Source organism: Rhodamnia argentea, chromosome 1, assembly GCF_020921035.1.
Source record: "Rhodamnia argentea isolate NSW1041297 chromosome 1, ASM2092103v1, whole genome shotgun sequence".
NCBI classification, from domain to species: Eukaryota; Viridiplantae; Streptophyta; class Magnoliopsida; order Myrtales; family Myrtaceae; genus Rhodamnia; species Rhodamnia argentea.
The window spans coordinates 3,039,649-3,063,000 of NC_063150.1; the positions used below are offsets into that span (position 1 = coordinate 3,039,649).

The 23,352-nt window shown below is 41.5% G+C and overlaps 4 protein-coding genes and 1 non-coding gene across 6 annotated transcripts; 3 read left to right on the forward strand and 2 right to left on the reverse strand.

Annotated features, from left to right (window-relative positions):
• The first annotated feature begins 395 nt into the window (after window positions 1-395).
• Window positions 396-7,050, forward strand: LOC115743355 (calmodulin calcium-dependent NAD kinase-like). 2 transcript variants are annotated; one of them, XM_048285564.1, is made up of 9 exons: window positions 396-575; window positions 666-860; window positions 995-1,218; window positions 1,346-1,407; window positions 4,074-4,295; window positions 4,428-4,557; window positions 5,391-5,752; window positions 6,286-6,430; window positions 6,666-6,753. In XM_048285564.1, the coding sequence occupies exons 1-9, from the start codon at window positions 566-568 to the stop codon at window positions 6,681-6,683; spliced, it is 1,368 nt and encodes a 455-aa protein (XP_048141521.1). In that variant the 5' UTR covers window positions 396-565; the 3' UTR covers window positions 6,684-6,753. The 2 variants fall into 2 exon arrangements, with proteins under 2 accessions (XP_048141521.1, XP_030533957.1); XM_030678097.2 differs by having other exon boundaries at window positions 408-575; window positions 6,680-7,050.
• A 1,449-nt stretch (window positions 7,051-8,499) lies between these two features.
• Window positions 8,500-10,688, forward strand: LOC115743357 (40S ribosomal protein S15-4). Its single transcript, XM_030678099.2, has 4 exons — window positions 8,500-8,605; window positions 8,711-8,859; window positions 8,968-9,025; window positions 10,266-10,688. The coding sequence occupies exons 1-4, from the start codon at window positions 8,603-8,605 to the stop codon at window positions 10,512-10,514; spliced, it is 459 nt and encodes a 152-aa protein (XP_030533959.1). The 5' UTR covers window positions 8,500-8,602; the 3' UTR covers window positions 10,515-10,688.
• Window positions 9,582-9,742, forward strand: LOC115743439. Its single transcript, XR_004015682.1, has one exon. It is a non-coding gene; the product is annotated as a small nucleolar RNA snoR143 (small nucleolar RNA).
• A 1,970-nt stretch (window positions 10,689-12,658) lies between the features above and the next one.
• On the reverse strand, window positions 12,659-14,366 carry LOC115743398 (transcription factor bHLH92). The gene is made up of 3 exons (XM_030678158.2): window positions 14,001-14,366; window positions 13,419-13,709; window positions 12,659-12,837 (listed from the first exon to the last, which is right to left on the reverse strand). Exons 1-3 carry the CDS (start codon window positions 14,343-14,345, stop codon window positions 12,742-12,744), a joined length of 732 nt encoding a protein of 243 aa, XP_030534018.1. The 5' UTR covers window positions 14,346-14,366; the 3' UTR covers window positions 12,659-12,741.
• A 1,503-nt stretch (window positions 14,367-15,869) lies between these two features.
• Window positions 15,870-21,647, reverse strand: LOC115743379 (CRM-domain containing factor CFM3A, chloroplastic/mitochondrial). Its single transcript, XM_030678130.2, has 10 exons — window positions 21,470-21,647; window positions 20,692-21,376; window positions 19,449-19,923; window positions 19,242-19,372; window positions 18,563-18,913; window positions 18,022-18,178; window positions 17,653-17,945; window positions 17,001-17,060; window positions 16,821-16,910; window positions 15,870-16,714 (listed from the first exon to the last, which is right to left on the reverse strand). Exons 1-10 carry the CDS (start codon window positions 21,535-21,537, stop codon window positions 16,505-16,507), a joined length of 2,520 nt encoding a protein of 839 aa, XP_030533990.1. The 5' UTR covers window positions 21,538-21,647; the 3' UTR covers window positions 15,870-16,504.
• Between the last annotated feature and the right edge of the window lie 1,705 nt (window positions 21,648-23,352).

Below are 23,352 nucleotides of genomic sequence, written 5' to 3' on the forward strand. Positions count from 1 at the left end.
CAAAGGTCTCATCCACTTTGACTCCAACGTGAACAAAATTGAAGTGGACTCCAACGCTCAAGCGATTTCCGAAATTGCAAGATTCGACTTTCAAGTTTCGTGCGTTTCTAAATCAATTCAGATCAAGTTCGATCTATTGGGCTCAAACTCGAGACATAAATTCAACAGGACCATATGTATTAGCCTAGGTGCGTGAATCACGTGTTATAGCAACTGCATTATGCAAGAGTAATGATGGTTCAAAACGTGCAAATAAGTGAAATCACATAAAAGATTAGACAATTAACAAAGACAACGAAGAAAGAGGCCAAGAAAAAGACCCGCATATGCCCTTGCTCCTATTGTCAAATAATCACCACATACTCATAATAAAATAGTTGTTCGTACCACTCGTCGGTTGCACCGACCATTCAATAATATACTTCAAGTGTTGGACTAGATTTGACTCGCAGATCTGTCAATAATTAAAAACCTGTCAATTCATCGCCATCCCTCCAAAGTTCTTGAGAGACCTTGCACAATTTCATCACCAGTTCCACTGATAGCCCGTCGGGGTTTTGAGAAGATGCACGATGGTGAGAACTCTCTCTCTCTCTCTCTCTCTCTCGATCTCGATCTCGATCTCGAGTAAAGAGTTTGTTGCAGAAACCCTCTTTCCATTTCAGATGGCTATGGAGAACTCGCGGCGGCAGACATCGTCACCGCCACCATCGTGGGACTTGCGGCCACCCTTGCCAGTCGACAACATCGGAGGCCAAGCAGTTTTAAACCGGCAAAGGGTCACGACGCCGTCATCCCCCGATTGGACAGGACCAGATCAGGCCACCTCGCAAATCTCGAGAGCTTCTCCGGCTACGTCGGTGAGTATCCGGCCACAGATCCCCGCGTTAATAGGACCGATTCAGTTTCCGAAGTTCCGATTGCTCATCCGTTTACAGTCAATCTAATGACGTTCATGTGAAAAACCGGTTTGTTCAACATTCTCCTAATGCAGCCAGGCAGTTGGGGTTCGAAGACGAGAGCGAGTGTCCCCAGCTGAGCAAGCTAGCGATCGAGTACTTGAAGCGGAGCGAAGGGTGCGAAGAGAACGTTTACGAGTTCTTTGCCGGCGAAGAAGATGCAGAGACACTGCGCGAGAAGCTTGTGGAAGAGCTCGACAGGTGCATCCTCAGCTACTTTGCGTTCCATTGGAGCCAAGCCTCTTCCATGATCAGTCAGGTCAAAGAGTGAAAACCCATAAACCAGACAAACCCTAAATTCGGTCAACGTTTCTTGATCTGCTTCTGCAACTTTATGTTCCTGATGTCTTTTCTGGTTTTGGGTGTCATTGGCTCCCGATGAGCAGGTGCTGAGAACCGAGACTGAGAAGAAAACCAAGCTCAAGGACTTCGTGCTGGCAGCGACAAGGTTAGTCTGTTCTTTTTCCTTCCCCCTTTAGCCTTTCCCCATGTGAACTCTTTTAATCTTCTGAAGATCAAAAGCTGAATTTATCTCGGAATATGACATTCTTCCGTTGAGCTTTGGCTTTCTCTATCTCATTTTCATTTTTCACGCATGCATCTTTCCAGATTTTCTTGCATGCCCGAATTGCCCTGTCGATTCCTTATTTTTGTTTTCATTTTATTTTTTATTTTCATTTTACCGATTTCATTGGACCACCCACAAACCGGACTGGACCGATGATCCAGCCTGTCCACAATTTCATGGGCATTCGGTTCGCTCCACGGTTCCTGAAATCGAGAATCGGTACCGTCAATCTTATTCACAATTATTAATGAAATCGGACCAACTCCGGTAATCCTCACCCTTGATATCACCTTCAAGGTAGGTGTCAAATCGAAAATGATTGTTTTCACCGTGGGTCTCTCTGTCTCTTTCACACACACATCTTCTGACACAATTATTAAAGTGCAAGTTGCCTTAGCAATCAATTTCATTTATTTATCGAAAGGCATAAAGTTTTCTTGGCCTAGTAAAATATTGTATAACGTCCATGGCACCACTTGCATTTTTGGTGCGGACGTCATCGAGAGACTCCAATTCCAATGGTTCGGACAGCTCGAACCGAAGAACTTCTTATTGGACGAGGTTGACAAAGCTCGATTAATAGACACCGTTCAGTTAATTCTGTCGGTTAGCCATCTGTTAACCGCGGTTCGAAAATTAGAATTACTCACGAAGTCATATAAGCCACGTGCGGAATTACTAAATGTCTTTTTATTTGCGTTGTGTTTAAATTGCTCGTTGAATATGATTAGCTCGAGACTGTTTTGACTTAATCTACTTTCCTTTGCTTTCACATCCTTTTTGCCCCGTTCATCCATCTAATCGTCTCTCTTTCAAGATTCCGTCCAATATTGCGGACAAAAGGATCGGTCTTCCACTAAAAATAATGGGATTGAAAGATTTCGAAAGGCGATTTCCAGATCTCATCCAATTTTTTTTTTTTTGAACTCTTCCACATCCGATGCTTAATTAAATAACCTCATCTCATCTTGGAGTGACCCGTCCACATCTGCTGGTCCACCTGTGGAGGGAAGTCTTCGAGAGACTAGAGTTTTTTTTCTTTTCGAAAATGGTTTAAATTACATTAAAATTACATAAGCCTGTTCCCATCATAAATTAAGGGAAGCTGCTAGCTTGACAATTTGACAATGCTGTCGATTATTTCTAATTGCGCGATTTTTCAATTAATGGATGCTCTATACAAAACATGCAGTGATGGTGTGTGGATCTACGGTTGAGATTGTACCTTCCTTGACAATCTTGTCAGGAAAACATTTTCTTAAATTAATATATCCAACGTAGGTTTCGAGAGTTAAAGCAGCCAATTAGGAGGGAGTTCTTTTTTCTACTGTGCCTTGGCCACCCAATCAGCTAGTTGATTTGCCCCTACAAGGACTGTAGCATAAACTTACAAATTGCCTCTCTAGGACAGTAGGGAAGTCTTTTGGAGACCGAGAGTTGAATCGCCTGTGGATAATCTAATTTAGAGGTAAATTAGGCAAGGATGTTACATGTGCATAATCAAATTCATCTCCTAGATTACTTGGCAAATCTTAAACGATTGGTATATGATAGTGCCAACTTGCGTGAGAATTGTTCCATGATGCAATGTCAAAGGCTAGAGGATGATTGGTTATCCTCGGTAAAATGATGGAGCAATGCGTTCATTTGCAAAAGGTGATAATTGTTTCAAAAAGTCTTAAGCATGTTGTACTGCAACCAATTCAGCCATAAATCTATTAATAATTTGCCAATATTGCCATTTTCGCCAATGCGGGCTGAAAATTGTTGGCGTTTACAACGGTCATGCTAACGTGGCACGGCTGATACAGCCAACACCTATGTGGATAATTTTTGCAATTTTATTTTGTTCTTTTTTTTTTCTATTTCTTTTCTTTACTGTTAAGGGCCGGCATGGGACCACTAACAGCAAAAAAATATATTAATAATATTACAAAAATTCCAAAAACTTAATAAAAAAAAAATGCAGAACTTGTCTAAGTCGGCATACGTTAGATGGTCAACATCTACATCAGCAACTTCTGACAAAAATTGGCCGGTGAGTCTATAATAACAAATCGTTAAAATGTTTAGGACTAAATTGGCATAATTGAAAGATTTATGACTGAATTAACCGTTGCACTCTAGATTTTTTGAACTTTTTAGACAATTTTCCCTTTGCAAGGTATTTACGAAGACTTTACGAAAGAACCAATAATTTGCGATAGTTTCTGAGAATGGTTACCGTATAATTTGTGCCTTGATTTGCTTGAATTGGAATTGATGCGGTTACTTCCTTACTTTAGAGGACCTACGTCCTTATTATAGTATTATTATGTAGGAACTTACACAAATTTCAAGTTTTGCTGCACTTTCTTATGGTCATTTCTTTTTTGGGGAACTATAAGGTAAGAGTCAATATCATCATCTTGAATTGTAAAATTCTCTTTGGATCTCTCTTTCGTTGTGCAATACGCTTTACATGCATATTTCTTGGTCGGTTTTTAACACCTTAGGCTGCGTTCGTTTCTCAAAAAAATGATATGTTTGTTCTTTGATTGCAATAGGAAACAGAGATTTGAGAGGGTGACCAAGGACTTGAAGGTAACAAGGGTTTTCTCCACTTTAGTAGAAGCGATGAAGGCGATCGGAGGTTCCTTTCGCAAAGCCGACGAGTGCACGGACGTGATGGTCCCGGCGGCTCACAATCGGAGAAGCCCCGTCCTCTTGCTCATGGGCGGAGGCATGGGAGCGGGGAAGAGCACCGTCCTCAAAGACATCCTCAAACAGTAAGACACTGCACACATCTTTTTCTCCCGCTCGTTGCCGCATATGAATGATCTCGGCTAGCAAAGAGTCGGAGGAACTTTTCCTGTCCTAATGAAGAAGATTGAACTGGGTTTTTTTTTTTTTTCGGGCAGACCATTTTGGGCTGAAGCAGCGGCTGATGCTGTGGTTGTGGAGGCCGACGCGTTCAAGGAGACAGATGTTATCTACAAGGCCCTGAATTCGAAGGGTCGTCACGATGACATGCTCCAAACTGCTGAATTGGTACGCACCTTTCTCCACTAATTTCTCCTTACTCTCTGAATCTTTGCTCAGCCTATACCTGCTGTTGGCTGTTTTTTTTTTTTTTTTTTTTTTGGGTTAAAACGAACAAAATGGTGCCAATATATAAGTGTGGATATCTTCCGTTATTACGAATGACGACAATCGGCAAAGTGGGTTGGACCATATTGTACCCGCACGAGGATGCGCGATTATTATGCACACTTGCGCGGTCACAAATCATAATTGGTACTAATTAACAACTATTTTTTATTTTATTAAATTTCATATTTAATAATTTTTTGATTATTTATGAAGGAGTTATAGTTATTTTTTTTTTAATTTCGAATGTTTTATTTGCCTAAAATTTATTAGGTGCTCTTACGACCTTTGAAATGTTGCAATTTTTCAGACATGACAGTTTTCAAACATGAAGAGCTGTGTCCGAATTCATGGTTTTCAGATATGAAGAGTCGTATTCTTTTCAAACATGAAAAACTGTGTTCTTTTCGTTGTTATATAGTAAACGATTTTGTTCAATATTAACGACTTCAACTTTCATTTTTGGTTCTCTACAATAATATACACCTATAGTTTTCAATTGTTCCCTTTTAAGAGTTTTTGAAAAAAATATCGGAATTATTATTTGATATTCTCATTGTGAGACTTTGTTGCATCATGGAGGATTTTTGCCAGCAACCAATAGCAATGCTGTAGGGAAAATAATTCCTCAAGAAAATTGATATCACGATTCAAAATTTGATTACATTTCTTCCCATTCGATCACTGTTTTTCCCAATGATCTGCTACCAAAGTAATATGGGGGACTTGTGCAGGTTCACCAGTCATCGACCGATGCTGCATCTTCACTTCTAGTGACGGCACTCAATGAAGGAAGAGACGTGATCATGGATGGCACGCTTTCATGGGAGCCCTTTGTGGAGCAGACGGTTGCGATGGTCCGGAACGTCCACAAGTCTCGTTACCGGATGGGGGTCGGATACAAGGTGGCTAGCGACGGCACCGTCATCGAGCACTATTGGGAGCCAATTGAAGACGGCGAAGAAGAAGAAGAAGGAGAAGGACACGATGACGGAGATTCCGGGGAGAATGGGAATAATCTCGGTCGGAAGCCGTACAGAATCGAGCTTGTTGGGGTTGTATGTGATGCTTATCTTGCTGTCGTCAGAGGCATTAGGTAAGACTCTCTTACCTCTTCGGTGGAGTTCAGATGGCGTATTTACATCGAGTTAAAGCTTTGTATAGGGCGCACCAATTTATTAGCGAAAAAAAAATGACGCAAATAATCTCTAAATAATGCGATTCCTAAATTTTTAATCTGTTTAATGTTACTCCTGAACTTTAGCTCAATATATAATGTGGCTTCTGAACTTTTATTTTGTTCAATGTGATCCATGAACTTTAGATGCACGTTTAATTTAGTTATTGAACTATATGAAAATGTTAAATATTGTCTCTAAATTTGAATTAATGGAAGGACAATACTGAATAGTTTCATATAGTTTAAGGATTGAGTTGAACATATACCAAAAGTTTAGGAACCACATTAAACTAATTGAAAGTTTATGGACCATGTTAAAGTTTAACGACTATATTGAGCAAATTAAAAGTTCGGAGACCACATTATACATTGGGCCAAACTTTAAAGATTATTTGTGCCATTATCTCTTGATTAATCGATTGATTTCGTTCGTTTCGACATTGATACAGGAGAGCCGTAATCACGGGAAGAGCCGTGAGAGTGGACTCGCAGCTGAAGTCCCACAAGAGATTCGCAGATGCATTTCCACGGTATTGCCAACTCGTTGACAACGCCAGGCTCTACTGTACCAATGCCATGAGTGGCTTACCTTCCGTAAGTCTTCTTGTTCACTTTCTCAATCTTCTTCTCTTCGCGGTACCGGTGTTTCCGTGATAATCACATCGCTCGATAAGAAACACCATTTTCGAACTCCCGATCGTACTCGGGAACTCGTTTTTACCTATCTTAATGAGTCTCATTCAATAACGATCGATCAGCCTATGCAAATTAGTTATCTTATCCCTATCGATAGATTTCTCTTGGACTATAAGTTTTGACTATATTGGAGTGTGGGAAATGCAGTTGATGGCATGGAAAGACGGGGCAAACAAGTTACTTGTTGATCCAGAAGAGTTCAAGTGGCTGACTGCATTGAGAAAATTGAATCCGGATGCCGAATCCGTATACGAACTTTACCCGGATCCGAGCCCGATCTACGAACCCGGTTCGGTTTGGAACAGTGTGCTTGTATCGCCGTCGAGGGCAAGTCTTCTTTCCGAGTTGATGGCCATCGTTAAAAAGGTCGAAGACCAAAAGGCTGAAGTCTCGGTCCTGTGATTCAGCTGGCCGGCCCCCTTGTAATCAATGGCTGACTTATGTGAAAACACTAATGCTTTTGCTTTTCTCATCCCTTGTTTGTACATTGGTTTGATATGTGTGTGTTTGTTTGAGGAGAGGAAGCATAAGGGTTCGCCCGTACTTTGTACATAGGGTGCGCTTGTTTCAAGAAAACTTCAAGATTTGAAAGACAATTTTCACAAAAACTCAAGTAATTGTGTCATAGTGAGCATAGCTCACAGCAATGAAAATAGCTGGGCATAAATTGTTAATAATAATGAAAATATTTTCGCTTATCTGATTAACTAATCATCTGTCGGAGAATGTTTTCTAAATTTTGAGTTTCTCATGAAACAAGCGCACCACCCTCAATTATCGACTCATTTATAATTATGGAGAAAAAGCTACGAAAACCTCAAGTTATGCTCACTGTGACCCAATTATCCTAAACTTTTTTTTATTGACACAATAAATTCCAAACTTGCACTTATACAATATAATTCCGCTTTGTCAAGTTTTTGTCAATGAGCACCCTTAAAAATTCTTCCTACATGGACGATGGAAGGTTAATGGTGTTGACGTGGCGCCCATGAGACTTAAGAGAAGTGAAAATAATGTCATTTTAGTTGGACAATTGTTTGACAAAACCTTGAGAATGGGTAATGTGTCCCTCGAGTATAAGTTTGGAATTTTTGTGTCACAATAAATTGTTTATGGTAAATGTTTCATAGTTGGCATATGTTTGGGTTTTTGAGATCACAGAAAAAAGTTCCGAATATATATGTCGTACTGGATATAGACCGATCTTGATGTAGCTTGATTTTTCAAGCTTAAGCTCAACTCAAGTTAAATTGATTTGTCAATAAGTTCCACTTGAATCCCGAATTAAACTTGAACTCAAGCTCAAATCAAGAAAAATGATCCATGATCGAAAGATAGATAATTTTAGGTATTTGTTTGTACTTATGAACATATAAGCAATTTAAATGGATTAAATTTTGATTACCCGATTATACTCGCGAGATACTCAAGCTAAGGATTTTCGTGCTTGAGTTCAACTCAACTAAGTACTTGAGACATTTGGACTCAACTCAAACTTTGCCCAAGCTCGAATAGTCTGCTAGTCAAAGTTGAGTAGCTCACAAGTAACTTGATGTTCGAACGTATGAAATCTTTTGAGCTAATATCAACGAGTGCGGGTCGTCGGGGGCCATTAAGAGTATTGAGGTCGAAATTAAGATCTCTACACATATTTTCTGGCATCCACGAACGAACGAAATGGCAAAAAGGTACCGAAAACATATCACGGGATACTCATAGAACCAAATAAATTTTTTTTTTCACTTTATGTGCTTCAAATTGTTTTACGTTTTGCCCTAACTGTAGATTAATTTTTTTTTTCATTTTCATCTAATTAAAGTACCAATCCTTGTAAGGTCCGATAGGCCCAAAGTCAATTTGTGAATCAAATAGAAAGGCCCAATGCAATAGCCCAAATCCACAAGAACTCACAATCTAGGGCTACGCTTCACCACCTCCATTTCCTCTATATAATTCCTCCAGCTCCCACCTGTTACTCTCCCAGAAAACCCTAGCGGCCGCCACCATCTCCTCGGTCGAGCTTCTCCGCCGAATTGGATCTTCGCGATTCCTGCCAACAGACAGACGATGGTGACTCCTCCTTCTCCTTCGTCTTGATCTTCTTCACTCCTCGCGGTTCACGATTTTAAGCTGAGTTTAGCTTACCGATGGCGGATGCGGTTTGGTCTCTTGCAGGCGGACGTGGAGGCGGACGTCGCGGTCGCGGGCCAGCCGAAGAAGAGGACGTTCAAGAAGTTCTCCTTCAGAGGCGTCGATCTGGACGCTCTCCTCGACATGTCCACAGATGAGCTCGTCAAGCTCTTCACTGCCCGTGCTCGCAGAAGGTACCTGCTCTTTTCGTATGCCACTGTATTATAGTGATCTGAAGTGGTCGAACATTGGACTGATGAGTGACGGTGTGGTTCTATGGTTTGGTTTAATTATGTGTGTAGGTTCCAGAGAGGTCTCAAGAGGAAGCCCATGGCTCTGATTAAGAAGCTGCGCAAAGCGGTAAGGTTTTGTTTTCCTTCAGTGTTGTTTGCCTGATGAGGGCATTAGCATGCTCTTTTGGTTGTCTCTATCTAATAAGCGAGTTTGATTAGGCTATTGCCGCAAGCATTGTGAAATGAGTTGTATTTCTGTAGTATTGGTTTGTTTTGCGCATCGAATTTGAAAATCTGGTAGTCTTTATGTGATTGTTTTGCTGCTTAATGTTGGTGCTTTACCATTGCAATGGTTGATACTTGACTAAGTGCCTAGGGGGCTTCGGGTGGGGCTGAGGTAAAGCATAGAAGTGTATAGTTGAGAGCAATTTTCAATGTCTTTCTCTAATCAACAGGATCTATTATTACAAATATAGAAGAATGCGAAATGCGCAATCACTTTTTTTCTTGTGATTGCTGGTCGTTTTCCATCTTTAAGTTTGTTCACGTTCTATGTCAAAATTGGCGCTTTAAAAATTGGTTAACTTGACGCTTGGGGGCATAGTAATTTGAGTATAATCATCAGGGCTGATTGCTGATATTTAATTAGAGCAATTTGGGAATTAGTTAATAAGATAGGAGTTCTGCACTCGCATATAGGCCTCTCTCCACTTGGTAGTGTGGCCTTGAGCGATAGTGCAGAGATTAATAGCTGTTAAATCAGCGGCGGCCAGACAACCGCTGAGATGGATCCACAGGTGAATAGCCCAAAGTGCTGCTTGCCTACTAAATCCATCTTACATATTCCCTTGGGATGTTATTTTATTTTGAAGAAAATTTCAGAGAGTTCTGGCTTCCCAATAAGTTGGTTTGTAGGAAATTTTGGATACTCATGTATGTCCTTTCTTAAGGGGTCATTAGTACTTTGAAATCATCTAAGTCATAATTTTTTATTGATAAAGGTCGGTAAACTCTCAGAATGATATGTTGTGGAATTTGCTGAATGTTCAAATGAAAACATTGACTTGAAATTAAGCTTATACTTGATGGTGTAGTTCTCACTTCTCAATGCTTGTGAGATATCTGTGAACTACCATAATGGATTCCAGTTTGATTTGGAGGACCAAAATTTTGCTGATGGATCATTGCACCTCCTCCCAGTCCTGCTATGTTTGACTCAATTTGCGGTTTCATGCTGTATTTTACTTCCTATTATGAATGCTTGTTTCCTGGAAAAAATGCTCCTTGTGTAAAAGCTGTTGATCAAATATCATTTATCTACTTATTAGATAAACCTTGGTCATTGAATCTTTTTGTTCATGGATCAGAAAAGGGAGGCTCCCCCAGGTGAGAAACCCGAACCAGTCAGAACTCACCTGCGCAATATGATCATCGTTCCAGAGATGATTGGAAGCATCATCGGAGTCTACAATGGTAAAACCTTCAACCAAGTCGAAATAAAGCCTGAGATGATTGGACATTACCTGGCTGAGTTCTCCATCAGTTACAAGCCGGTCAAGCATGGTAGACCAGGTATTGGTGCCACCCATTCGTCAAGGTTCATTCCTCTCAAGTAAATTGGATGGGGCAACCTGAGGGGTCATCTCATTGGTATTTCTTTTTGCAAGGACGACCATGATTATTTTGGATGTCAGTTGCTTTGTTTCTTTAGCTAATGTTTTGAGTATCAGAGATACTCCTGAGGTAGAATTCTTCACTTTGTTGAAATATAAGTTGTGGTAGCAGTTGAATGTTCACCTATTGTCGAGAATTTTCTGGATGGTTCATGCATGGTGCTAGACATTTTCTAATTGTCCTGTCCTGTTATGTCTTATACCTGGAAAAGATCCTGTTACGATCCTGGGTTAAGTAAGTTTCCAAGCCCGCAAAAGATGCAAATTTGAGAGATTATTAGCAAGTCTTTGTGCTATAGTCGGATCATGGGGCATTCACAGTGCCAATCCTGTTGTTTAGTTACTGTTGATGCATGTAGTGGTATTCGCACACTGTTGAATACAGTCCTTCCTTTTGAATCCTTCCATAACTGTGTTACCACTGGGTGGACGCCGTGTGTGTTTACGGCAATCTTCACCACTTGGCCTTTCACAGCCAGTTTTTGTGGGGCCATTTCTTTGTCACCCTTGGCGGAGTTTTGCCGTTGCATGCTGAGCTCTGTCTCGTTGCCATTGAAGATGCTATTGGTGAAAGCAATGAGATCTGGAGGTCTTTCAAGATCTGGCTTCTTGGCCAGGTCATGGAGGGCGTTGTGGAGACCTTGTTGAGATAGGACTGCCTGTAGAGATTAGGTGGTGTAAAAAATACCCGAATGAACCCAATCCGAATTGAATGAAACCGAAAATTCCGTGTCTTTTTGGTTCTGGTGAAATCCGAATACCGAAGAATTGGGGTGATTTGGCGGTTCGATTTGTTCGCGTCATGTGGCCAAATCAACCCGAAACAACCATCTTTTAATCCACTCCTTATGTAGTCCTTGAAGACGTGCCTCTGGGACGAAGGTGTCAAGGTGAAGGCACTAAGTGGGTACTGTCATTCCTCGGCCATTACGATTTCACAGTACTCAGACACGCCCTGTGCTCGTTGCCTCCGTTTCCTCCCTCCGCCACTCCCCCTCACCTTCCATGCGTCGATGGCTCCACTTGACCTCCATGTTTGACTTCGTCAAGCCGTCATCCATGGTCGTTTGAAACAGCTCACCGTCACCCACGTCATCCATGGTTGTCTGAAACAGCTCCCCGTCACCCACAGTCGAGCTCTAGTTCTCTTCTCCATGACCGTCTAGATCTTGATGAGGTGGGCAGTCATGGGGCATCATTTTCTCGATGTCCGGAGTGTCGTGCCAGCTTTGGAGGCACAGTGAAATTCTCGTCTGCGGCGTTGTTCAACTCTGGATGCGAACGAATGTGATCTGATGAAGAAAACAGTAAGTGGGGGAACACGAATGAAAACACTATCCGCATCCCATTTAAAACTAAGTGCAAGGCTAGTGTGTCATGTTCATACCCGTAAGCACGTCAAAGTAGGTTAAAAGATCGAACCCCTTCCCCGCGAATGCTTCCGATCATGTCCCATGTACGGGGGCAACCTCCGAGAGCCGCCACAACTATTCAAGGTTCCAAAGAAAAAGACGGGTCGGTCGTCATCAACCTGTTGGGTCACTCCAATTGTCAATTCTTTGTACCTTTCCATTGTTTTGCGGATCGGCGGTTTTGTTGACCCCAATGCATCTCGACGCTAAGTCATTGGGTTTCCTTCGACGGCGTTTTTGACCCTTCAACGTCCATACGTTTGGTTTATCCACCAGAAAACCACAAAATGCTACTTTTTTCTATGCTTGTGGTTGGCATGTCATGCCTTTGCGTGAACGGATCATAAAGCTTCCGAACGCTTGTGCGTCCGACGTATACAAGTGATACGTGTTAATCGCATATAGGGTATGTCTCAATTCTTAATTTGGAAACACCCGACCTGGACATATGCCTTCCCGTAGAGCAGGGCGAATGAAACTCGATCGAATACAAATGCCTTATTCGAACGAAAGCCATTCATTAAGAGACACTGATGTTGTACTGAACTATAGTTTCTTAGAATACTAATCGAAGAAAAACTCTCTCCGACCATACTTCTGATTGGCGAAGTTACAAGTACGAACGTTACCCACATTTTGTCTGATCGAGTCTATATGTGGATGATATCCATGAGTCGTCATATTTACAAGAATGTAAGGTCAAAGTCTCGATCTGACGTGGGAGAAACTTGGGGGTCAATGTCCCTATGTTGTTGGCTTCAGTCCATCTTGCCCTCGTAATTATTGTAAAGAAGTTTCCTCTCGGCTTCGAGCAGTGTCCACTGGATGACCTGTTCAACGTTTGCTGCTTCAATCTTCTCGCATCAACAAAAGACGACGAACAGTCAAAATCACAAATAATTTTCAGCAAAAAGCCTTGCCGTCAAACATTGCACGTGCACGATTTCGCAATTGACAATTGGTAATAATGCTAATTAAGGAGTTATAATCACTATCTTATTCGCTAGGTCTGACCTTTCCTTTCTCTTCTTCACGACCCTGACTAACTATTCCTCGGAGTTGATCGAGCTTAATCTAGGGCTTAGTCGAGATTGCAAATGGGTACATAAACCTCTCGGCACGCCGTAAAGCTCGATGAGAATTGCCCATGAAAACGGAGGATCGATTCGACGTGAAAAAATAACATGCGATAGGAGGTCACGCGTGAAGAATCTGGTTTCTAATTTCAAGCTTTGGGGGATAGAAACGAAAGACGCCGACCTTTCCATGGACCAGGACAATTTCGAATGCATGCTGCATGAAGATCATAGATGCGTCAATGTCATGAAAAGCTACCTACTTTTTAATTTCCATTCGAGAGAGAAAGAAGAAATCACATGCGAAGAACAAGAAATAATGACAAGCGTACATCGGTATCAGATTGTCGTGTGTATACCTCATTTTGAACCTCGATCACGGCGAAAAGTTGGTCGGCCGAGCACTGCATCTGAATCGTCGTAGCTTCCAGCCCCATGTTGTTCAAGCACCTGAGGACCTCCAGCATGGAATCGACCCCAGACGTTGGGTTTGCAACCTTGACTCTAATTTTGGTCCCTCCAGCTTTGTCCCCTCTCCTCTCATTCAGACCAGACTCCAACTCCCGGTTTTGTCTCTCCAGCTCCTGATTGTATTTCGCCAGCTCCTTGATTCTCATGTAAGCTGTTTGGACGATGGAGTTCTTATCGTTCTGCAATCGAGAATCACGTAGGAGTTAAGAGAGACGCAAAATGTTTCACTCTTGAAAAGCTAATACTCCAAATCCCAGTCTCATTACCCATAAACATCAGAAAAAAAAATGGTTTTTTTCCGATGATCGGGTGTCCGGGGCATTTGAACACGCTAATTATCCGACGAGAGAGGCGCAAAATCTGCCCGGGCCTGCATCAGCAGGCTATTTACCAAGACAGGAGACTCGAGGGCTGGCCTCAAGAAGTGGCCTGCGCAAAAATTTGAAATACAAAAGATTAGCTTTACGTACCTTGGTGCCAAGAGGCAATACGGCGTGCAATGCCGAGTAGCTATGCTTCTGCCTCTCCCTCCTCATCCTCTCATTCATCATGTGCCGCGTACTCCGTTCGCGTTCGAATTCTTGGGTCCGGCTCGGTTCGGCCCAGCTCCTCCTCAGGAACTCCACCATCCGCTTGTTCATATTGTTCCCCGGGCTCGGCTTAAAGCCGCGGTCTTGAATCGGCGGCCGGTGTAGGCCGGCGGGCGACTTTGCATACGGCGAAAAGGCGCTCCAGCTCGCCAACGGCGGCGGCAGCACCGACGGATCGTGCCAGAAGAGGTCGTTTTGAAGCTCCTCTTGGAAGAACAAATCCATGACACGCCCTCCTCTTTCTCTCTCCCTTCGATCTTTGCCTGGGATTTTCGAATTTCGGCTGCGGCAGTTATTTATAACGGTCGCCCTGGGATGGTGTTTTCTTACCACACAAGAGACTTGAAGGAGCGTAATTGAAACGTGGCATTTTAAAACGTGGTCAACTATGTTGTCTCCAGTCTCGGAGACTCCTATGCAGTCAAATTTTGCGCATGCGGGTTGCACAGAAATGGGGGCAGTTCAGGAGTCGTTGTCGGGAGCTGGTCAAAGGCCAAGATGAGTCTTCGGTTTAATCCCCGACAAGTGTAGTCCGTTTGATGCGAAATCAACGGACGATGGGAAGTCCATCTGATGAGATCAGTGATTCTCTAGATCAGGCGATGGCTAAGATGGAAGTTGACTTTCTGATCTGTCTTCCCTCTTTTTTTTTAGTTTAACCCTTTCGGGTCAGATGACTTTCTATGTTCACGCAGCTCCAAGAAGGCCAAGGCTAAGAACTTTAGTCAACCGATTAAAGATAAGGTTCATCGCCATAGAATAATGCTCACGTACGTTGAGGCTTAGTTTTATGAAATTATTTCACAGCACGATGACGATGAAACGAGTTTTTATTGGGCACTGGCCACGATCGTTACATGATATTTTCTAAAACGTGAGATTGTAAGGGTCTGTTTGACAATATTCTAATTCTGTTCCCCATGACGGGAAAAAATAAAAATAAAAAGATGGAAAACTTGATTGGTAATGTAAATGATTATGATTCCCAAAATCTCTGATTTTGTTTTGTAAACATATTTGGAGCAGAAATAAGAATCATAAAAAAGTTGATTCTTTATTCCATAAGCACTTTCGAGAAATAAGCCCAACAAAGTGAGAAGTTTGTTCCCGCCGCTATCCGCCACCGCCCGCCGGAGAAAAAGGAAAATAAAAAAAATACTTTTAAAATAATTTTTTTAATGAAAAATAAAAATTTTAAAAAATTAGCATGAAAGTGTTTTAGCAATATCATTTTTCTTAAAAAAATTATAAAAACCAAATATTCAATTATTTAGTTAAATATATGCGTGTTTAAGTAATCTAAGTCGAGTGAGGTATGGGTTGTTAGATTTGTACTTGCATAAAAATGGGTCGAACGGGTTAAATGAGTCAATATGAAGATTCAAAATTATTAGGAATGTAAAATTCTAATTAAATTCTTCGTATCTTGATTTGATCAGTAATTCTCTAGATCAGGTGACGGCTAAGATGGAGGTTGACTTCACGATTTCTCTCTCTTTTTTTTTTTTTTTTTTTAAGTTTACCCCTTTCGGGTCAGTTGACTTACTACGTTCACACCGCACCAAGAAGGCGGCTAAGAACTTTAGTCAACCGATAAAAAGAGAAGGTTCATCGCCGTAGAATAATGCTCGTGTACGTTGACACTTAGTTTTATGAAATTATTTCACAACGCGATAAAGATAGTTGTAAAAGTCGAAATCCTTGTGAGAATGGAATGTCGAAAGCCTTGCGGGGCAAGATAATTGCTTGGACCTTAATCTTCTGCTGATTGCAGGAGCTTGTCCAAAAGTTCTAGTCAAAGCTTGGAAGCAAAGTCAACAGGAGATACAGAACACATCCTTCAACAGAAGACGACACAAAGCAGATAAATATAATCCCCATTTGGGTCCTCCGAATGTTGATATCATCGGCGATATTTTCCAAGATGGTGCCAACAAAGTGGAAAAAGAAGAAAAATACAGAAAAACTATCGTTCCGCAAATGAGCCGTGATCTCGCTGAGAACTTTAGATGCCCGTCGCGTTCGGACTTCCGACTGTTGGGGTCATCTTTCGCTTCGGCCGCAGTGTAGCAAGCGCGATATCGTGCTGGAAAGGTTGAGAATCACACATTGCATGGCAGTGCCTCGTCTGATAAAATTGTCGAACAATGGTCAGCCTCTACAAAACCTTACCATGTTCAACCCCACGCCTTCCGTACATGAGATGGAGAAGGTGTCTTGCACCTGCGAAATTGTACCCACCAGCGCATGCTTCCATCGTTATCATGCTTCTCTCATGCGAGCTTAAGCTGTATAAGCTCATCCAAGCATTCGACGTTATGCCGGAAAATGCTTGAAGTTCGTTTTTCTGCGCAGTTCTGCAACTAGGACCAACTACAACCAATCTAGTTCTCATGATTGGCGGCATGCTCGGTGGTGCTCGACACTCCATAAGCACGTGCAGTCAGGTCTTCTGAATCTGGTTCAGACTCCTCATTCTCTTCGTTATCTGAAAAATCCACTTCTGAGAGCAGTTCATAACTCAGATTGCTGTGTTCTTCGTCACCATCATTTCCGCTATTATACATCCCCAGATATGCCTCATCTCCTTCCTCCTATTTAAAAGGAACAGAAACAGATGACACAAAAGGAAGCAGGTACCTTGGAACCTAGTTTAAAATAGACACAAGGAAAAGCAAGATAAGACAAGCTAAGGTGTACCTCCCTGTCCTCCTCATCACTGGGGTAAGTAGAATCTAATCGGTCATAAAAAGCGCTGTCGCCTTTCTCTTTCATGCGGTCCATTTGTTCCTATGAATATGCAGGTGGTTTTAATGGTGGAGTTAAGTAATAGACAACTGGACCAGATTGGACAAATTCAAGAAGTAATGGGGCCCTTACTATTTCAGATTGAAGTAGCTCCACCTTTTTCTGCAGATTAGTCACGTGGTTTTGGAGTGCCTGTTTCAACAAAACAAAAAAAACTATTTCAGCAAAGATCTCCGAGCGTTTGAACTATCAAAATACCTCCAGAAAAAAATCGCCGCCTCGTGAATAGAGAAGTCCGAACACCATCAGAAATTTCCGAGCTGTTCATTGTTCCCTCCCCAAAAATTGACAACATCACATGAACAGAAATGCCAGAATGCACTGGAATGTACAACACATACCGTGTGCCGGTGTCAATCTAGGTGCTTTCAGCATTTATATCCAGAAACCATGTAACTTCAACAAAGCTAGACAGCCATCAGGTTGTCAACAAGTGACTCATGCCATTGTGCTTTCACAATATTCAGAAATGTGTTTCCAGAGCAAGACAGCGGAAATTACCAGCCAAACTCAAGCATACCAATTAGCATATGCACAAGTGCCCTCTGTTTTACTATCTGGAACTCGACAAAGATGGGAACATAGTATTGGAGCAGACCACTAGCATCAGCACAGATACATGCAAACATGCACATCAAACAAGGTGAAAAATGCGCGGACCTACAAATTTAATACCAGAAAATGAAGAATTTTGGTGAAAATAGATGCAATTGTATAGCCGTACCTCACGTCTTTGAAGCTCGATAGAACGAGCCAGAGCCTTCCTCTTTGTTAAAAGATTCTTCGGCCTCAAGGTGGAAGGCCGCTTATAATCCTTTCCGCGAAACACCACAATGGCGTACCCTTTGGAGACTTTGTCTACAGAAACCAAGATCCCACCACTCTCGGCTTCAAGAGCCAAAGCTATTTTCTTAACATGGTCAAAGGTCTTTGCCTTCACCATGATCTTCACCAGCTCTCGATACTTCCAATGCAAGTGCATGTTCTCCACTGTACCATCAAAAACTCCCCGTCTTCCTGGAAGAAAGAGATCAATCAGCAATGTTAGTCTCCTGGGTTTAAATACATGAATGGTAATGTCAAGAGCTCTAACCAAGAAGCAAAAATGCTTTCATCCTTAAGCCAAGCTTGCGGAACATGAATCTCTCTTCATCAGATATGCTTTCTGGGTCTGCTCTCTGTTCTGCCGGTTTCAGGAACTCCTCAACCTTTGACAAAGCTCTTTCGGCTCGAAATAGCCTTTTCTCAGCCTAGGAGATTTATTCAAATTTAGATTGCAAGCATATAGCACATTTAGTACTAACACCATGTCCGCTGATGCTTTCAGCATATTAAGACAAAAATAACACACTTCAATACTGAATTCAACTCCACATCAATATCTTATTTGTTTGATCAATACTGCTGAATAATGTCTTTTCGGCAGAAAAGAAAAGGAATTTCCAAGCACAACATTAATCATGAGCGACCAGTCTACAATAATTGTGCTTTCTTTTTTTTTTCTTGGTCAGAACAATAGTTGTGCTTTCACCAGAACCTAAGTTGCTTGGTTTTAACAACAACTATTCACAGGAGGAGGCCATTTATGCTCTTAAAGCAAAGAGAAATGCTGTACAAGAAATGAGATTACTCACAAAATTGAGCTTTCTTTCAAGCTTCCTGACAAGGCTTGCATGCCTTGTTATTTTTGCTTCCATCATTATTTTTTCTTTGTGCTGTCCATCCAACTTCTTTCCCCACTTTCTACTGGCATCAAGAGTCTCCGTAAGTGTACCGGTACTTTCAGGCTGCTCATACGTATGATTGGTTGGAACAACCAAGGCTGACGCCCTCAAGCGAGCCTGCTCCTCCTTATCTTGAAGGGACTTTGCCAGTCTTTCCCTTTCCAACAATGCTTCAGTCACTTCTGGCGAGAGAAAATTTTTACCCCGATAGAAGACCAAGAAGTCCTTGTTTCTCGAAAGCAGTACTCCCCCTGTCAATTTCTATATCAAAAAGCTCGACTTAAACCACACTTTTCTACCGCTCATGAAAAAGGCATAACAATGCAAGTCAATGCAATCAGAAAATGAACTTGTAAGTTCATTAGAACTGTCTTGATTGGCATAAAATAATTTCAGTAAACTCAAGTGAAAAAGTGCCATCATGAGAAGAATAAACATGCAATAAGATTTTACCACAATTCTATGGACCACTATAGTTTTTGAGGTCAAGGGACAAATTAGCCAAGACATTAATAGAGCAAACTATCAGATAAAAATAAACAACGAAAATAGCACTTAATGGTTTGGGCAAGCTGCCTGGAGCAATTACCTTAAGATCTTCCGCCATCCTCTCACTAGTGGTAAGCTGTACACCACGTTTAAGTGCAATCTTCGCAATTGAACTTTCTTCCCATAGCTTGATCATGGCCACAGCCAAACCTTGGAGCTGCCTGCTTCTTCCTGGATACGAGAGAATACAAGAAGAATGAGGATGCCACTATGAGAGCCAACCAAGTAAGACGACGACATTGCATACCTAAAGCAAAATGTGGAGGAAGTACTCTAGCAAGCCTTCTCAAAGCCGTTGCCTCCTTTTGGCTAAGCGTTGCTCTTACTCCATATGGAAGGATTCTGAAAGGAGGTTGATAACCAGGAACAGTTCCAGGCAACATGTCTGCATCCACAGGCAAGGGTTCACATCCTGGCCAGTCTCTGTACCTGGGACCCAGGCTATCTAGCAATTCATCCATTTCATGCTCATATTCAACTTCTGGCGTTGACTCTGTGTTCTTATTCTCAGATGCAATATCAGATGCCCGTGCATCCTCACCGCTTCCGTATTGGGAAGGCTCCCTACTAACTGTATCAGCAGGTGCTGATGAAGTAGCTGAGCTTCCTTCTTTTATATATATTCGTTTATTTAGTTGCACCGAAGGGTCTCTGTAGCTCACACCCCTGTACAACGAAATGGACGTTCCAGACCTCCAAACCACTAGACCACCAGTTTTCCTCTGTACACATGCATACAAGCATCATCAACAGATAATAATACTTCTATACGCTTTAATAGTATCATTAATCAGGTTGGTTTTCGTAAGGTTATAAAGCGTCAAAATTAAAAGATATTACTAAACACCCCCAGTGCCTAGCAGCATTCTGGATAGATAGAACAAGCTAGAATGTGCATATTCCATTTCCATGGGTTTTAATGATTTCATATATGTCTAATGTGAAATGGTGAAAAATAATTATTGACAAGGACTGGCCCTTTACCTTCGTGTCGTGCTTCCAATTTCTTACTAACATGTTAATCAAACTAGAAACTTTAAATAACCAAAGGTGAGTTCTATCTTAATGGTTATATGAAAGGTGATCATAGCTTTATCTGATTACTGACCAGAGCTTGGGCAAATGCACGTGATCAAAAGACATACTCTGAACACTGTCCAATTGTTGGTAGCTGAAACCCATCTAAACCATGCTAAAGTTCAAGTCCTAAATAACTGAACAATGAAAACTCGCAACCCTCTTGAATTCCTTTAGAGCAAGTCCGACTATCAAAACATAGGTTGCATATCTCTTGCTCAAAGGGAAATTAATAGCTGAATGTAGTCTATGAAGCTAAAACAGAAAGCACATGAAGGTCCCACATGAAAATTCGACAACAGTGCAAGTCTGACAGACCTTTGCGTATTACATTAACTACAGATTCATTGTTTTCAACAGGAAGTAAATGATACAAAACTTGAGAAACCAATATATGTATGCAAGAAGCAAACCTCCAATATCTCGTGTGTCCTCTTCATGTTAAGCGCAGCTGCACCCTCAATTTTCAGCCTCACGATCTCCGAGGTCTTCCACCTCTCCTGAATCGTGTCCACGACCGCCTGCGTAACACCGCCTCCACCAATCCTCATCTTGCTCTTCATCTGAAAAGTCAAGTTCCTCAACCTCCTCAGCTCCGGCTCCGGAAGCGTCAATTCCGCCACTGAGGTCTTGCTCTTACTTGTCGCCGACCACTCCTCGTCCTCCCCCTTCCCTTTCCGTTTCTCCCACGGAAACCTTGCTCCACTGCTCTCCCCCATCACATTTGCTTCCCCGATTCTCGACTCTGCCGAAAACCCGCCTCGTGCGTTCGGCAGCAATCCTTCCTCCACATAAAAGATATCCTCCACAGATCCTTTCTCCACTACTCTTTCTGGCAGCCTCTCTCTCCTCTCATAACCATCATCCATGTAACCAAATTTCTTCAATTTCTCCACAATCCTCTGCATTGTGGACCCCCCGCCGCCGCCAGTGTCACCGCTATTTCTGTAATTCATCACAGCTTGAGGCAATTTGGGGCTGTTTTGCTTGTTGGTTTCCTTCCATTTATCTAACCAACTGTTGCTGCTACTAAAGCTTAAGCTGGGATTAAATAAAGACACGGGCTTGCCTCTGGCAGGAGCTGAACTGCTCGATTTCCTACAAGGGTTTCGTTCAATGGACGCAAAAGGAACAACTTTAAACTTCGTCGCGCGCAGAGAGTGGGTCTTGCGATGAGTTGGAGAATCATACCTGAAGAAATTGAAGCGGTTCCCATGAAACGTTGATGGACAGAATTGACGGGGAGGGACGAGAGCCATCAAAGAGAAGTATGTGTATGAATTAAATCATCGAGAAATGAGTGGAGCACAGTGAGCTTTATTGAGAGTTTTGAGAGGTTTTGGCCTTTGATACTATGGTTCTTCGCGGATCGTTTTGCAGAGGGAACGAAGGCGATATCCCGGTATGGTTGGCTGCGAGAACATGCGCGTTCTAGTAAGGATTTGGGCCATCCCAGCCCGTATTCAGACAATAGATTAGCTCCACAGAAATTCAAAGTCAGAATTTCAATTCTTTTATTGTTATTGGTTACATAGATGTAACTAGGGAGGCACCGGTGCCCGGTCTTTTAAAATTAAAATTTGTGAACTAAACTTGAAAAATACTGAATTTCCTAAAAAAATTAACTGAGGAAAATCACTGAAAAAAACTCATTCAATTAAACCAAATTGAAATACAAGTACATTTCATGATTTCCAAAGAACTAATGCATGCCGTAATAGCAATAGTTAACATGATTCTTCACATATTATCAATAGAAAAATACAATTTCAAAATCGTATCAAATGAAATACTATTGCCAATATCGATAACTTGTTTTTCTAGGAGACAATAATTAAACAATTATTATGAAAACATGTGATTTTGATAGTACCAACTGTTGTTGTGTTAGATGTACTTACAATTTTGAAAAGCGACTTACCCATATTACTAGAACTTCAAATTATTAATTTTGTGCGTCGCGAGAACAATTCATTATAGGAGTGTCAATGGTTTAGTTCGGTTTGGTTTTTCCAAAAATCAAATCGAACTAAATCATTAGGGTGAAAGTTTGAATTGAACCAAATCTCGCACTTAATAAAAAATTCCTTCCCGGCTCGATTCGATTTTTTTCTTCTTCTTTTTCTTATTTGGGGCTGAGGGTCGGTGACCTATGCGAGGGTGTTGCAGTACTCAGCCCCAAAAAAGAAAAAAATTAAAGAAAAGAAAGAAAAAAGAATGACTATTTTGGAGATTTTGAGTGGGATTTAGTTAATCGAACCGAACCGAAAATAACTGAATTGGAAAAAAAAAAAAGAACGGTTATTTTCAATTACCTGAATCGAAAATCGAACAAAACTGAAATGCACAAAATTTTCAGTTCGGATTATACACCTTAGTTCATTCGATTTGTGACATCATCATATTAAATTATTTGATGAGTGTATCCACGATATCCTTTTTCTGTAAGTCAACTCATGACTCGGCGCCATGAGAAGCATGCCTTATTTATCCGAGTGTTCATGGAGACCTCGATCAGATATCAAAAAAATGATCCTAAGATCCTTGTATCGAATACAAATATCTTCCCTGTGCCTAAGGCCTTCTCATATGCCAGCGAGATAGCTTTAGCCAAATCGCGCCCGTCCAAAAAAACACGAAGTCCCACTCTCTGCGGAGTATAGAACTCTCTGTTTTGGCAAAGACTGAAGGATGCGGTGAGGCTCACGGCTGTAGATGACTTATTGCATGATATATAGAGTTGTTTTTAAGGTTATTAAAGGGCATAGATTTCTGCCTAATGCTTAGACATTCTATCAAGATGGAAAATCCATATTATATTATCAATTATTATAATTAATTTTACATGCTTGTAAAATTGGTTTGGATTTGAATATGCGTAATCAAAACTCGAAATATCAATATTGAAATGAAAAACGGTGGCATATTATAAAGAGCTGTACCATTAGAGTTAGGAGCACATAGGACTAGCTCGTCCTTAGGGTTTCTCCCCTATTCTTTATAATGACTGCCGCCAGCGATGAAAGTGGAAGTCTAGCTAAACTTCTCAAGGTAATAATCTATTCTTGAATCTC

Coding starts and splice junctions, on each gene's coding strand:
- LOC115743379 (XM_030678130.2), bottom strand. CDS start 21,537: ATGGCTCTCGTCCCTCCCCGTCAATTCTGTCCATCAACGTTTCATGGG. Junction 19,373..19,448: donor TCCTCCACATTTTGCTTTAG/GTATGCAATGTC, acceptor TCTCGTATCCAG/GAAGAAGCAGGCAGCTCCAA. Junction 18,179..18,562: donor TTGAAAGAAAGCTCAATTTT/GTGAGTAATCTC, acceptor TAAATCTCCTAG/GCTGAGAAAAGGCTATTTCG.
- LOC115743398 (XM_030678158.2), bottom strand. CDS start 14,345: ATGGATTTGTTCTTCCAAGAGGAGCTTCAAAACGACCTCTTCTGGCAC. Junction 13,710..14,000: donor TATTGCCTCTTGGCACCAAG/GTACGTAAAGCT, acceptor TCTCGATTGCAG/AACGATAAGAACTCCATCGT. Junction 12,838..13,418: donor TGATCGAGGTTCAAAATGAG/GTATACACACGA, acceptor TGATGCGAGAAG/ATTGAAGCAGCAAACGTTGA.
- LOC115743355 (XM_030678097.2), top strand. Junction 5,753..6,285: donor GCTGTCGTCAGAGGCATTAG/GTAAGACTCTCT, acceptor ACATTGATACAG/GAGAGCCGTAATCACGGGAA. Junction 6,431..6,679: donor CCATGAGTGGCTTACCTTCC/GTAAGTCTTCTT, acceptor TGGGAAATGCAG/TTGATGGCATGGAAAGACGG.
- LOC115743357 (XM_030678099.2), top strand. Junction 8,860..8,967: donor ACTGCCCGTGCTCGCAGAAG/GTACCTGCTCTT, acceptor TTATGTGTGTAG/GTTCCAGAGAGGTCTCAAGA. Junction 9,026..10,265: donor TTAAGAAGCTGCGCAAAGCG/GTAAGGTTTTGT, acceptor TTCATGGATCAG/AAAAGGGAGGCTCCCCCAGG.